The 14,870-nt window shown below is 74.7% G+C and overlaps 1 protein-coding gene across 1 annotated transcript; it reads right to left on the bottom strand.

The window, feature by feature from the left end:
• Positions 1-907: 907 nt before the first annotated feature.
• LOC142403972 (sphingomyelin phosphodiesterase 5-like) lies at positions 908-4,325 on the bottom strand. Its single transcript, XM_075490271.1, has 7 exons — positions 3,429-4,325; positions 3,282-3,354; positions 3,016-3,156; positions 2,799-2,888; positions 2,603-2,666; positions 1,081-1,234; positions 908-1,003 (listed from the first exon to the last, which is right to left on the bottom strand). Exons 1-7 carry the CDS (start codon positions 4,323-4,325, stop codon positions 908-910), a joined length of 1,515 nt encoding a protein of 504 aa, XP_075346386.1.
• Between the last annotated feature and the right edge of the window lie 10,545 nt (positions 4,326-14,870).

The following is a 14,870-nucleotide window of genomic DNA, read 5'->3' as shown; positions in this document are numbered from 1 at the left end:
TGGTGCCCTCCAATAAACGAGCCTTCGGGCCCTTCCCGCATGGCCGTGTGCGCGGCGGGGGCGTGCTGGGGGTCCCTGCCGGGCAGCCCCCCCCGGGGGTCCCCATGGCGTGGTCCCCAGGGGGTGCACGGGGCTGGGGTCCCACCCCTGCATGGGCCCAGGAGGGAGTGGGGGGTGCAGGGTAAGGTTCCGGCTGTCGCCGTCCTCGCCCACCCCATAAGTGTGGGTCGGCCCCACCACCCCCACCCCTGCAAAGCATGGGGCAGCCCCCCCGGGTGCAGGGGGGCTCCGGGCTGAAGGGGTCCCCCCCGCCGCTGCTGAAGGGCCCCGCCGAGCCCCGGGCTGAGGGCAGCCCCCCGGGGTGGGGGGCACCGGCCGGCTGCGCCCCGGGACCCTCCCGCCCCCCCCCAGCCCCACTGAGCCCCCCGGAGCTCTGCCCCACGCGCCTGGGCTGGCTCCTCTGTCCCCCGTCCCCCCCCGCAGTGGGGACTCCCCAGCCTGCTCGGGGGGTCCCGCCGCCCCATGGCTGCCTGCCCTGGCAATGGGGGGCAGCCCCCCGCGCGCCGTGGGGCCAGCACCGGCACCGCACCGCCCGCTGCGCTCGAGGCCTTTATTTCGCTCCACTTGGTAAAACCGCAGCTGCCCCACCGCTGCCCCACCGCTGCCCCACCGCGGCACTCGGGGGCTGGGGTGGCGGGCACAGCCGCGCACCGCGGCAGCCCCACAGGATGCCGGCACGGAGCCGTGCGGCCGACGCGCGTGGGCCCCGGGAGCCGTCCCCGCGTCCCCCTGGGGTGCCGGCAGCCCCCTCGCGCCCCGACAGGCCCAGGCCCCCAAGCCGTGCCGGCGCCGGCTCCGGTGCCGCGGGATGCGCCAGGCAGGCGGCCACCGCCCACGCGCCGGCGGCTCAGGGGGGCGCGGGGGCCACGTCGAGCCGCAGGGCCACGGGCAAGTGGTCGGAGCGGGTGGCCAGCTGGGTGATGAAGGAGACCCCCGCCACCTCCTGCGGGGGACAGGGGCCGTCAGGGCGGGGGACACGGCGGGCACGGGCACCCCCCGCCCTGCCGCACCGGCGCTCACCGTCCGCAGCGGCACGTCCCCGCGGTGCTGGCGGTACAGGATGTAATCCACGCGCCGGCCCTGCCAGGGGCCGGGGGCCGCCGGGTCCGGCTGCCCGCTGGAGAGGATCGGGCCCGCCAGGTACTGGTGCCGCCCCGCCGGCTGCGAGAGGGTCCTGCGGAGCGGGGACACGGTGGCACGGGGACGTGGTGGCACGGGGACGTGGTGGCATGGGGATGGGGTGGCACGGGGATGTGGTGGCACGGGGACGGGGTGGCACGGGGACATGGTGGCACGGGGACGGGGTGGCACGGGGACGGGGTGGCACGGGGATGTGGTGGCACGGGGACGTGGTGGCACGGGGATGTGGTGGCATGGGGACGGGGTGGCATGGGGATGGGGTGGCACGGGGATGTGGTGGCACGGGGACGTGGTGACATGGGGACGTGGTGGCACGGGGATGTGGTGGCACGGGGATGTGGCACGGGGACGGGGTGGCACGGGGACATGGTGGCACGGGGATGGGGTGGCACGGGGATGTGGTGGCATGGGGATGGGGTGGCACGGGGACACAGTGCTATGGGGACGTGGTGGCACAGGGATGTGGTGGCACGGGGACGTGGTGGCACGGGGACGTGGTGGCATGGGGATGGGGTGGCACGGGGACGTGGTGGCACAGGAACACGGTGGTGGCACAGGGGACGTGGTGACATGGGGACACAGTGCTATGGGGATGTGGTAGCACAGGGACATGGGGACACAGTGGCACAGGGAGGTGGGGACATGGGGAGGTGGGGACAAGGACATGGTGGCATGGGGACATGGTGGCACGGGGATGTGGTGGCCCAGGGATGCAGTGGCACGAGGACATGGTGGCATGGGGACGCAGTGGTGGCATGGCATCATGGCGGCACGGGGATGTGGTGGCATGGGGACGGGGTGGCATGGGGACATGGTGGCACAGGGGACACAGTGGCATGTGGACGTGGTGACATGGGGACACAGTGGTACAGGGAAGCGATGGCACGGGGACATGGTGGCACAGGGACATGGTGGCATGGGGATGTGGTGACATGGGGACATGGGGACACAGTGGCACAGGGAGGTGGGGACATGGGGACATGGTGACATGGGGACACACTGGTACGGGGATGTGGTGGCATGGGGATGCAGGGACATGGTGACATGGGGACACAGTGGTAGGGGGAGGTGGGGACACGGTGACACGGGGACACGGTGGCACGAGGACATGGTGGCATGGGGACGCGGTGGCACAGGGACGTGGTGGCAGGGGGACACAGCGGTACGGGGATGCAGTGACATGGGGACACGGGGACACAGCGGCACAGGGAGGTGGGGACGCGGTGACACGGGGACGTGGTGGCACGAGGACAGGGTGGCACGGGCACGCGGTGGCACGGGGATGGAGGGTCCCTGCCGCCGGCACGGCCCCCTCTCGGTCCCGCGGGGCCCAGGGCTGTCCCCCCGTGTCCTCCCGTGTCCCCCCGTGTCCCCCTGTGTCCCCTCGTGTCCCCCCCGTCACCTCTTGAGCTTCTCCGGGGTGGACACGGGCTCCTCGTAGATCTTCAGGGAGTTGAGCAGGGTGCCTGCGGCGGGGACGGGGACGGGGACGGGGACGGGGAGGGGCAGGGCTGTGAGCGGGACCCCCGTGCTGGGGACGAGGGTGCCCCGGGGAGGGGCTGGGGGGGGGGGCGAGGGTGGGGGAGGGCAGGTCCCACCTATGGCCCAGGGCTCGTCCTGCCCGGGCCCGCGGCGGCACGGGTCCCGGTACACCTCGAAGAGCCGGTGCCTCTGGTTGAGCGCGTCACCTGCGGGGAGGGGGACACGTCTGCGCCGTCGCCCCGTCCCGGCCCCACAGCCCCCCGGCCCCCGGCCCCCCGGCCCCCAGCCCCATGGCCCCCAGCCCAGCCCCCCGGCCCCCGTCCCGGCCCCCACCTCGGGAGCAGTTGTCGAAGTTGAGGTCCCCGCAGAGGACGTCGAAGGCCACCGCGTCCCCGCGCTCCTCCTGCGCCTCCCGGAAGAGCTGCAGCCAGCGCAGCCCCAGCGTCAGCTGCGCCTCCCGGACGGCGGCGTCGGCTGCGGGGGGGGACGGCACACGCACACACGCACGGACACCACCACGGCGCGGCGTCACCGCCCCGCCCCGCCCCGCCCCGGCGGCGCCGGGACCCCCCCTCGGGCGGGAGCGCGGTGGCCCTCACCTGCGGGCGCCTGGAGGTGGGTGCAGCCGACGTAGCCCACGACCCTCCGCCCCCGCGCCGAGCCCAGCAGCACCTGGGGGACGCGGCACCCTCAGCGCGGAGAGCCGGCGGCAGCCGGCGGCAGCCGCGGGCGGGGGTCCCGCTCACCTGCACGGCCAGCAGCCCCTTGGCGGCCAGGGCGTCCTCGCGGGCGCCGTTGGGGAAGCCGTGGTAGCGCGCCGCCAGCACCGGGTAGCGGCTGGCCAGGAGGAGCCCGCTGTCCAGCAGCTTCGGCCGGCCGCCCCGCAGCCCCCGGGCGCCCACCTCGGAGAGGACGTGCGGGAAGGCGGCGCCCAGCCGCCGGCGCAGGCAGGCGGCGGCGCCGGCGTCGAAGACCTCCTGCAGGCAGACGAAGTCGGCGTCCGCCGGGAAACGCTCGGACAACGCCGCCGGCGCGGGCTCGGCCGCCTCCGCCGCGGGCACCTCCACCGCCACGCTGCCGGGGGGCTGCCGCGGGGTGCGCAGGGTCCCGCCGTAGCCGTCGGCCTCGCCGTCTCGAGGCTCGACCAGGCCGGCCCAGGCGCCGGGGGGGTCCGGCGGCGCCGGGGCGAGGTGGCGGGCGACGTAGGCGGCACGCTGCGGCGTCTGCCCCAGGTTGCTGAACTTGGCCAGGCCGCTGGGCAGCAGGCAGAGGTTGGCGCTGACGAAGGTGAAGGTCCGGCGCTGCCGCAGGTCCCACGGCTCCGCCGGCGCCGTGCCGGCCGTGTACTGGTAGGCGAAGGGCCGCCGCGCGGCCTGCACCGGCAGCCACAGCAGCAGCCCCAGCGTGGCCAGCGGCAGCGAGAGCAGCAGCAGCGCGGCGTAGGCCAGCCCGGCCAGCGCCTGCCCGGTGCGGCCGCGGCACCGCCCGCACCGGCTCTGTCTCTGCCGCTGCCGCTCCGCCGTCGTCTGCCGCAGGTCGAGGAGGCGGTTGGCGGCCCAGAAGCTGGGGGCCAGCAGCCCCTCGGCCAGGCGGTCCAGGGCCGCCAGCGCCCGGTTGGGGAAGGGGGACTCTCGCAGCAGCATGGCCGGGGGCGGCCGGGCGGCCGGGGGGCCGGGCAGGGGGCTGAGGGGGAGCGCGGCGTGCCCCGGCTCCTGCCCGGGGGCTGCGGCGCAGCCGGCGCGACCTGCGGGAGAGAACCCTCGGGTCGGGGGCGGCGGGGACGGCGCGGCCGGGAGCGGGGACGCCCCCCCCCCCCCCACCGCCGATCCCGGCTGCCGCGGCCCAGCCGCCGCCGTGGGAACCTGCCGCGGCCGGGATCGTCCCACGCGTCCCCGGGCTCTGCCGGGAGCGGAGCCACGGCAGCTGCAGGGCGCAAGCGGGGGCGGGCGGCACGGCCGGAGCGGGGCTGCTGGCCGCCCTCCGCGTCCCCGGGGGGTCCCCGCGACCCCCAAAGCCGCCCCAGGCGGGTACAGCGGGGGGGGACACACACACACACGTGCGACACCCGGGGCCGGGACCCCGCGCGGCTCCCGTCCCCCTCCCCGTCCCCGCGGCCGCTCCTCGCCGGCACCGCGCCGCGGCCGCCCACTCACCTGCTCGGGGGCCGGGGGCTGCCGTCCCCCGCGCCACCGTCCCCGGCAGCCGGCACAGCGGGTGACGGAGCCGCGGCGAGGCCGGGACCGGCCGGCCTGGCCCGACGGGTTCCCCGGCGCTTCCGTGCCCCGCGGCCGCGCCGCGGCCCGGGAACCTCGCGCCGCCCGCCCGCCTCCTCCTGCGCCCGCGCCCGGCGCCCGGTGACTCCCCCCTGAGTCTGCAGCCCCACGCCGACGGCCCGGCCGTCCCGCCCGCTGCCAGCGTGGGGTGGTGCTGTCACCGGGGGCGCTGGGGTCACTGGGGACACCGGGGTCACTGGGGTCACTGGGGACATTGGGGTCACTGGGGACATTGGGGACACTGGGGTCACTGGGGTCACTGAGGACACTGGGGTCACTGGGGACACCGGGGTCACTGGGGTCACTGGGGACACTGGGGACATTGGGGACACTGGGGATGGTGGGGTCACTGGGGTCACTGGGGACATTGGGGTCACTGGGGACACTGGGGTCATTGAGGTCACTGGGGTCACTGGGGTCACTGGGGACATTGGGGTCACTGGGGACACTGGGGTCATTGAGGTCACTGGGGTCACTGGGGACACCGGGGACATTGGGGTCACTGGGGACACTGGGGACACGGGCGTCACCAGGGGTGCTGGCACGGTGGGGCCTCAGGGTGCCCTCGTCTGGGGGTCCCGCGCTCCCCCGGCCGTGGGGCCGCCCCACACGCGCCCGCCGGCCCGGAGCTCTCGGCTGCGGCTGCTCCGGCTCCGTCCCGTCCCCAGGCGCCGGCCGCGGCACAGGGCGCCCGCGGGGGCGTCCCCGTCCCGGCAGCGGGGCCTGGGCCCCGTGCCCTCTCCTGCCGTGGGGGTCCCCCCCCGGCTCCAGGGCACGTCCGTGGGGCAGGGCGCCCCGCCGGCCGGGGGCCCGGCTCTGCCCCACGGCACCACGGCCGGCCCGGGCGGCACGCGCGGCAGAGGGTGACTCAGCCCAGGTCCCGGCACTTCCCGGTCGCTCGGGCATCCCTGACTCCCACGGGAAGGCAATTTGCCGTCACGGGGCCCGGCTGGGAGCGGCACGGCCTGCGGGGCGGCGCCAGCGCCGCGCCGGGGTCCCCGCACCCCCCGGCCCCCTCCCGGAGGGGGTCGGCGCGGGCAGCTGCCACGTGCATCCGCCCCGCGGCGCGGGCGCGGGCACGGGCGCCGGCACGGGCATCGCTCTCGCAGGGGGTGCGGGCATTGCGCCCGCGGTGCCGGCAGCGGCCGGCGGCGTTGTACCTGCGGCGCCGGCAGCGGCAGCGGGCAATGCCCCGCAGCTTCGCCCCGGCACCCGGGGCCCCGAGGGCCGTGTTTGCCCAGCGGCCGGCTCCGGAGGGTGCGGCGGCCGAGCCCTCCCCGCTGCCGGGTGCAGCCTGTGCCGCGCCGCCCAGCAGCTCCGGCCCGGCCCTGCCGTCAGTGGTGGCCTTCGGTGGCCGGTGGGCGAGCGGCACCGTGCCCCGGTGCCGTTCCCTTCCGCGAGGGCCGGGCAAGTCCCCGAGCCCTCTGCGCTGGCTCCCTGCCCGCGCTGGCTCCTTGCCCGTGCCGGCTCCCTGCCCGTGCCATCCCGCCACCGCCGCCTGTGCCGTTCCCCGGGGCCGCGCCACATCCTGTGCCCCCGGGCACCCCCCGCTCACCTCCGTGCCCCACGGCGCTGGGGGCCATCGCCGACGGCACCGACGCCTCCGCCTCTCCGGAGGGGCCGGCACCACCGCCGCTGCCGTCAGCTCACAGCCACCGTCGGCTCGGGGCCGCGGCTTGCTCGGCACGCCGCGAGCTCGGCACGCCGCTGTCGGTGCCGGGAGCTCAACAGGTCACAAACATCCGCTGGCTGCCTGGCCGGACCGGGCTGTAATCAGCCGCGGCCCCGGCCGTGCCCAGCTGCCAGCCGCCCTGGGCCGGCCGGCCGGCCGCATTCCTGCCGTGGGTGCGTGGCAACCACCGCCTGCCACTGCTGGCCCCGGCAAACACCGGCTCCCACCTCCGTGCCCGGCCGTGCCGCCGGCCACGCGCCGGGGTGCCGTGGGCCAGGGAGCGTGCGGGCAGGGGTCGGCAGCGGCCGCGGGCGGGGGAGCCGGCGGCCTCCGAGCTGCTGGCGCTGCACCTTGCCCGGCCGGTGAACACCCACGACCGGTTTTCCCAGGGCTGTAACCCCTTGTCTGCCGCATCCTGCCGGCGCGGCCCGCGGGCACGCCGGGAGCCTGCCGAACCGGGAAGGAGGAGGCCGTGGCCGCGAGGACGACCGTGGGCGACCCGTCGCCCACGCCCCCCGCCCCCAGCCACCGCCGTCACCTTCCGGCTGTGCCGGTGGCGGGGCCGGGCCGCTCCCCCCGCTCTCCTTCCCCAGCGCCATCCCCGGCGTCTCCCGCCCCGACGAAGGCAAAACCCCGGCCCCAGCTCCACTGCGGCGGCGGTGCCGGCTGCGGGGGCCGAACGTGGCGGGGCAGGAGCGGCCGCGGCACCTCCAGCACGACGGCTGCGCCCGGCTGGCGGCACCGTGGCGCTGACCCCGGCCCCTCGCCTCGCGCAGACCCCAGCGCGGGGGTTCGCGCCGCCCCCCTCACCTACCGCGGTGCTGCCGTGTGTTCCGCCCCGAGGGGCACCGGCTCTGCCGGCACGGCACGGTTTCCCTCTGCCTGGGTCAGCCCCGAGCTGTTCCGTTTCCTGCTGCCGCTCCCCCTTCCCGCTGCCGGCGGCGAGCGGCCCCACGAGCGGCCGTGGGCAAGGAGGGGGCTCCCCCCTCGGTTCACCCCCCCAGGGTCTCCCCCCGCCGAGGCACCACCGGCATCCCGGGCGCCGATTCCCGGCCCTCGCCTCCACACCCAACCGGCTTCCCCTTCCCGCAACTGAAAGGAAAAGGACCGCGGCCTCGACGACGGCATGACTTCCTGCACTCTGGCACGGCTGCCTGTGCCGCTGCCGGCACGCCGGCATTGCTGCCGTGACGGGGGCGTCCCCGAGCAGGAGCAGCAGCCGTGACGGTGGCACTCGTGGTGCCTGCCCGAGTTGCCGCGGCAGACCAGGGCGAGGGTGCTGGAGCAGGTTTATTGCACAGTGCGGGGCTCCGGCTGGTGGAGGCACAGCCGGTGCCGGTGCCGGTGCAGGGTCCGGTGCCGGTGCCGGTGCCGGTGCAGGGGCCGGCCTGGCCGCTCACCAGAGGAAGAGGGGCTGCCCGTCCTCCCGCGCCAGCTCCTGCAGGCACTTGAGCAGCACCATCGCGTCCGGCTGTGCCGCCGGCGGCACCGTCTCGGCCACCACACGGTACAGGAAGGCCGGGCTGTGGCAGGCGCGGGCGTCGGGGCCGGCCGGCTCTGGCAGGATGCCGTAGGTGTTGACGAGGGACTCGGCGAAGGCCGGGTGCGCCGCGGGGCTGTAGCCCAGCGCCCGCAGACGCCCCATCAGGGCGACGTAGCGTTGGGCCGCGGCGGCGCAGCGCTGCTCGTCGAAGCCCCCCGGCACAGCGCCGAGGGCGGTCTGCAGGGAGAGACGGGGCAGGGTCAGCCCCCCGGCACCCACGGGCGCCCGAGCGGAAGCGGGACCGGAGCGCACCGCAGGCGACGTGCCCGGCACCCCGGCTCGGCCGCACCAGCCTACCGCCATGATCTTCTCGGGGATGTTGGCGACGGTGAAGCCGTAGAGCCGGGCGCAGTCGGGGAAGACGCTGGCGAGGATGCGGCGGTCGAGCTGGAAGGCGATCTCGCCCACCAGCGGCTCCCACGCTGGCTGCAGGCTCTCTGCGGGAGCCGCCGGCGTTGGGCGCTTACCCCTGCCGCGGGACGGACCCCGCGCCGCCGCCCCGCCGACGGCCCCCGTGCCCCCGCCGACGTCTCCCCGTGCCCCCGCCGACGGCCCCCGTGCCCCCCACCACCCCGGGGGCCAGGCTGCTGCCGCTGCCCGGTGCCAGGGCTCCCTGTGCCGTGGACCCGTGGGCGCTGTGCAAATGCCAGCGTGCCGGTTGTGCAGGCAGAGGTGCCGGCACGCCGGTTGTGCAGGTCAGGAAGGCCAGCGTGCCGGTTTCGCCCGTGCAGAGATGCCAGCGTGCCGGTTTTGCGGGGTGGAAAAGCCGGCGTGCCGGTTTCGCCCGCGCAGAGGCTAACGGTGCCACGGGGTCCCGGGGGCTGTTGCTCCCCGGCTTTCCCCCGTGTCCCCCGGCACAGAGTGGCCGGGGCCGCTCGCCCGGGATCTCGCCGTGCCCCCGGCCACGGAGCCGGTGGGAGTGGGGCGACGCGGGGGTGCGGCACCCCGGGGGCACCGTGCCCACACCCGTGCCGCGGCCGGCCCTCACCTCGCGGGTTGGAGCTCTGCGGCGGCTCCCGGATGGCGGCGAGCCGGGCGGCGTCGCGGGCCGCCTGCCGGGAGGGCTCCCTGCACCGGGCGTCCGGCAGCCGCAGGTCCAGCGGCTGCTGCTCGGCCGGGGCCGGGGGCGGCGGCAGGGGGGGCGGGGGGACCCCGGCCCCCGGCCCCTGCAGGTCCGACAGCCGCAGGCTGGGGCCGCTCGGCTCCGGGGGGTCCCGCGGCGGCTCGGGGGGCAGCCGGCGGCCGGGGGGGTGGCCGGCAGAGCCGAAGCGGTCGAGGGGGCAGGAGAGGCGGTGGCTGTCGGGGCCGGGGCCGCCGCGCGCGGTCGGCGGGAGAGCTACGGGACGCGGACGGCGCGCTCAGCACCGCAGCGCCGGGGGCCGCGCCGAGCCCCCGCCCCGCGAACCACGGCCCCGAGCTCCGCCCACCCTGCCCCGCCCCAGGGCTGCAGGGGATGGGATGGGATGGGATGGGATGGGATGGGATGGGGATGGGGATGGGATGGGATGGGATGGGATGGGGATGGGGATGGGATGGGGATGGGGATGGGGATGGGGATGGGATGGGATGGGATGGGATGGGATGGGATGGGGATGGGATGGGATGGGGATGGGATGGGGATGGGGATGGGGATGGGATGGGATGGGATGGGATGGGATGGGATGGGATGGGATGGGGATGGGGATGGGGATGGGATGGGATGGGATGGGATGGGGATGGGATGGGATGGGGATGGGATGGGATGGGATGGGATGGGATGGGATGGGGATGGGATGGGATGGGATGGGATGGGATGGGATGGGGATGGGGATGGGATGGGATGGGATGGGATGGGATGGGGATGGGATGGGATGGGATGGGGATGGGATGGGGATGGGGATGGGGATGGGATGGGATGGGATGGGATGGGGATGGGATGGGATGGGATGGGATGGGATGGGGATGGGGATGGGATGGGATGGGATGGGATGGGATGGGATGGGGATGGGATGGGATGGGATGGGATGGGGATGGGATGGGATGGGATGGGATGGGATGGGATGGGATGGGATGGGATGGGATGGGATGGGATGGGGATGGGATGGGATGGGATGGGGATGGGATGGGGATGGGGATGGGGATGGGATGGGATGGGATGGGATGGGGATGGGGATGGGATGGGGTGGGGATGGGATGGGGATGGGATGGGATGGGGATGGGGATGGGATGGGGTGGGGATGGGATGGGGATGGGATGGGATGGGGATGGGGATGGGATGGGATGGGATGGGATGGGATGGGGATGGGGATGGGATGGGATGGGATGGGATGGGATGGGGATGGGATGGGGATGGGATGGGATGGGGATGGGATGGGGATGGGATGGGATGGGATGGGATGGGATGGGATGGGATGGGGATGGGATGGGGATGGGATGGGATGGGATGGGATGGGGATGGGATGGGATGGGATGGGATGGGGATGGGGATGGGATGGGGATGGGGATGGGATGGGATGGGATGGGATGGGGATGGGATGGGATGGGGATGGGATGGGGATGGGATGGGATGGGATGGGATGGGGATGGGATGGGATGGGATGGGATGGGGATGGGGATGGGATGGGGATGGGGATGGGATGGGATGGGATGGGATGGGGATGGGATGGGATGGGGATGGGGATGGGATGGGATGGGATGGGATGGGGATGGGATGGGATGGGATGGCATGGGATGGGATGGGATGGGATGGGGATGGGATGGGATGGGATGGGATGGGATGGGATGGGGATGGGGATGGGATGGGATGGGGATGGGATGGGATGGGATGGGATGGGATGGGATGGGGATGGGAATGGGATGGGATGGGATGGGATGGGGATGGGATGGGATGGGATGGGATGGGATGGGGATGGGATGGGGATGGGATGGGATGGGATGGGGATGGGATGGGGATGGGATGGGATGGGATGGGATGGGATGGGATGGGGATGGGATGGGGATGGGATGGGGATGGGGATGGGGATGGGGAGGGGATGGGATGGGATGGGATGGGGATGGGGATGGGATGGGGTGGGGATGGGATGGGGATGGGATGGGGATGGGGATGGGGATGGGGATGGGATGGGATGGGATGGGGATGGGGATGGGATGGGGTGGGGATGGGATGGGGATGGGATGGGATGGGATGGGATGGGATGGGATGGGGATGGGGATGGGATGGGATGGGGATGGGGATGGGGATGGGATGGGATGGGATGGGATGGGATGGGGATGGGATGGGATGGGGATGGGGATGGGATGGGATGGGATGGGATGGGATGGGATGGGGATGAGGTGGGATGGGATGGGATGGGGATGGGGATGGGATGGGATGGGATGGGATGGGATGGGATGGGATGGGGATGGGATGGGATGGGATGGGATGGGGATGAGGTGGGATGGGATGGGATGGGGATGGGGATGGGATGGGATGGGATGGGGATGGGATGGGATGGGCATGGGATGGGATGGGATGGGATGGGGATGGGATGGGATGGGATGGGGATGGGGATGGGATGGGATGGGATGGGATGGGATGGGATGGGATGGGGATGGGGATGGGGATGGGATGGGATGGGGATGGGATGGGACGGGACGGGATGGGGATGGGGATGGGGTGGGGATGGGATGGGATGGGACGGGACGGGACGGGACGGGATGGGGATGGGATGGGGATGGGGATGGGATTGGATGGGATGGGATGGGGATGGGATGGGGATGGGATGGGATGGGGATGGGATGGGGATGGGATGGGATGGGATGGGATGGGATGGGATGGGATGGGGATGCGGTGGGATGGGGTGGGATGGCATGGCATGGCATGGACAGGATGGGATGGTGCTACCCTCCTCCCATGAGCTTTGGGGTGAAACCCCCCCCCTCACCCAGGCGTCCCCCTAATACTTTTGCTCCCGGTGACGAGTGAAAGCATCCCGGTGCTGATGTCGGTGCCGCTCGGCGTGGGCAGCGTGCCATCCTGGGGCTGCTGGCTGTGGAGGGGCTCCCAGGGGGGGGTCTGGAAGATCAGGCTCTGCTCCAGGGGCGCCAGCTCCCAGTCCGGGGCGTTGGCTGCGGGAGGAGGGGGGTGTCTGCAGCCGCGGCACCCACTGGCCCGGGACCACCGCGGGGCCGCCCGTGCCCCCACCTGGGCTGGGGAAGGCGAAGCGCCCGCTGCCGGAGCGGGGTACGGGGGCGAAGGGGGGTGCCGTGCCGGGTGCCGCGCCGGGTGCCGCGCCGGTCTGGCCACACAGGAGGTGCCGCAGGTGCCGCTGCTCCTTCAGCCGCCCCACCGCCCGCGTCAGCTCCTCGTTCTCTGCCAGCAGCGCCTGGATCTCTCGCCGCAGCTGGTTGTAGCAGGCGAAGACCGAGAGCCCCGCGCGTGCGGGGCGGCCGCCGGGCACCGGCTCCATGGTGGCCCCCGATCCCGGTCCCAGCACCGGGCTGCGCCGCTCACACCGACACGCGCCCCGTGCCAGGTGGTAGCGCCGGGGCCGGGGGCACGGGAGAGCCCCTGTCTCACCGCGGGACGCCGGGAGCAGCCGGGGTGTCTCTGACGGCGGGTGCCGGGGAGGGCCGGTTCCGAGGGGATGTCACAGAGGGACGCTCCCCGACCCCGTCGTGTGGCTGCAGGACTCGGTCGCCCGGCACCGCGGTGCTCTGGCCCGGCCGGCATCCGTCCAGCCGCTGCGAGGACGGCACGGTGGGCACCCAGCGGCGGCGGGCGAGGGGGGCACCACGGGCAAGGGGAGGGCAGGGGGTGGGCGGGGGGGGAGGCTGCACCCCCTTTCCTGCCGGATCCTGGCTGTCCCCTGCTGGCTCTGGGCACCGTGTCCCAGCCGCGCTCGGAGCCCACGGCTGGTGTCACCACACTCCTGGGCTTTCGTGGTAGCACCGCCGGGCACGGGGCGATCCCTGCGTGCCACGGCCTTGGGGGACACGTGGCGGTGGCTCCGTCTTCGTCCCCCCTTTTTCCACGGTTGCGGGACCCCCCCCAGCGCCAGCCCGCCGGGCAGCCAGGGCTGTGCTGCGGTGGGTGCTGGCACACAAGGGGCCGTTGTGGGGGGCCTGGCCCAGCCCCTCCCGCTGCTGGGACCCCCGGGAGGGCCGTGCCGGCAGCCCGTTGCCGTACCCCTGCCACCCCAGGTGGCCCGGCGGGCCTGGTGTGCCGGCACGCTCCGCGGAGAGCCTGACCAGCTCCGTCTTCGCTGCGGCCATCGCGTCTGCCAGCACGGCCAGTCCACCAGCAGCGTGCTGCCCTGGCGCCGAGGGGCCGGAGGAGGAGACCCTCAGCGCCGCGCTGGCATCCTGCCGGCTCAGCGCCGGGGCGGCCGTCGACTGCCGCTCCTTCATCACCAGTGGCCTGGCCTCCCAGCTGCTGGAGGAGCTCATCCTCCTCCTCCTCCTCCTCCTCCTCCTCCTCCTCCCAGGAGAGGCTGTGCCGGCACGGCCGCCGCTTCCAGCGGGCCAGGGAGGGCTTCCAGGGGCAGGGCTGGGCACCGGCCAGCGGGACGGACCAGGGCATCGAGGTGCTGCCTTGCCACGGCCGGCCCTGGGAGAGCCGGGACCAGGGGAGCGGGGCGCAGCCGCGCTGCGAGGCCTGCGAGCACCTCTGCCGCGGCGCGGCCCGGCAATCCACCCACGGCTGCTGCGCCTGGGCGGGGACGGTGGCCAGTGCCTGGCCGTGGGACGGGGACCGGGTGCCCCTCCCTCCGCCCCGGCGCCTGGGCACCGGCCCGGAGCGAGGCCCCCTGCGCCTGGCAGCGCCCGGAGAAGCGCTGGGGCTCCCTGCGGGACGCGCCGGCTGCCCGGCCAGCCCACGGCACCGCGAGTTCTGTGGGCACCGGCAGCTCTCCTGCGCTGGCACCACCTGCGCCGTGCTGAGCCCTGCGCCCCGGCGCTGCCAGGGAGCCACCGGCTCCGTGCCCGCCCTGTAGGCATTGGCGTGCCCACCCGGTGCGGACCCGTCCACGGCCCGGCACGACCCTCGCCCTCCGGCACGGGAGCCCCTTGCCGCAGCGACGCCAGCTCCCTGCCTCTGCCCTCCCGGCTGCAGGGCCCCGTCGGGATGCTGCGCTGCCGCGACGGGGAGCCGGCACACGGCTGTGGCTGCGGCTCGGTGCCGGGTCGACCGCTGGGCCCGCGGAGCTGGAGCAGCGCCAGGGAGGAGCCGCGCTCCTGGGAGCGAGCGGGACGCGGCCTGGAGCCAGCATGGCTGCCGCGAGCGGGAGGAGATGCTGGTGACGGAGAGCTGGAGCGGGAGCGGGGCTGGGAGCCCGGCCCCGCCGGCGGCACCGGCAGGAGGACAGCGGGCAGCGACCCCCCGCCCTGGCCCGGGGGGGTTCCTGGTCGGTACGTTCGCTCTTTACCGGGGGGCCGGGGACGCAGCGGGAAGGGAGAGCCCCGGCGCCGGCGACCGCGGGGACGACCCCGTCCCCAAAGGGTCCCCGCGGCCCCCAGAGAGCCGGAGGGGGCGGGGGGCCTGGCTGCAGCCCCAGGCTCGGCCGTGCCGGGCCCCGCCGGCGTCGGCGGGGAAAGGAGAGCCGCAGCCGGCAGAGGTGAACCAGGCGGAGGTTTATTCACAGCAGGAGCCGGAGCCACGGAACGGGGCAAGAACGGAGCCTCGGCCGCGCGGGGAGGGGGCCGGGGCCCCCCAGGGACACTGCGGCAGCGACCGGTGCCCAGC

The sequence above is a fragment of the Mycteria americana genome, unplaced genomic scaffold (assembly GCF_035582795.1).
Source record: "Mycteria americana isolate JAX WOST 10 ecotype Jacksonville Zoo and Gardens unplaced genomic scaffold, USCA_MyAme_1.0 Scaffold_53, whole genome shotgun sequence".
NCBI classification, from domain to species: domain Eukaryota; kingdom Metazoa; phylum Chordata; class Aves; order Ciconiiformes; family Ciconiidae; genus Mycteria; species Mycteria americana.
The sequence above is the reverse complement of the archived record's forward strand: the minus strand, read 5'-3'. Positions and strand labels throughout refer to the sequence as shown.

Coding starts and splice junctions, on each gene's coding strand:
- LOC142403972 (XM_075490271.1), bottom strand. CDS start 4,325: ATGCTGCTGCGAGAGTCCCCCTTCCCCAACCGGGCGCTGGCGGCCCTG. Junction 3,355..3,428: donor AGGGGCTGCTGGCCGTGCAG/GTGAGCGGGACC, acceptor CGCGTCCCCCAG/GTGCTGCTGGGCTCGGCGCG. Junction 1,235..2,602: donor ACCCCGGAGAAGCTCAAGAG/GTGACGGGGGGG, acceptor CCCGCTCCGCAG/GACCCTCTCGCAGCCGGCGG.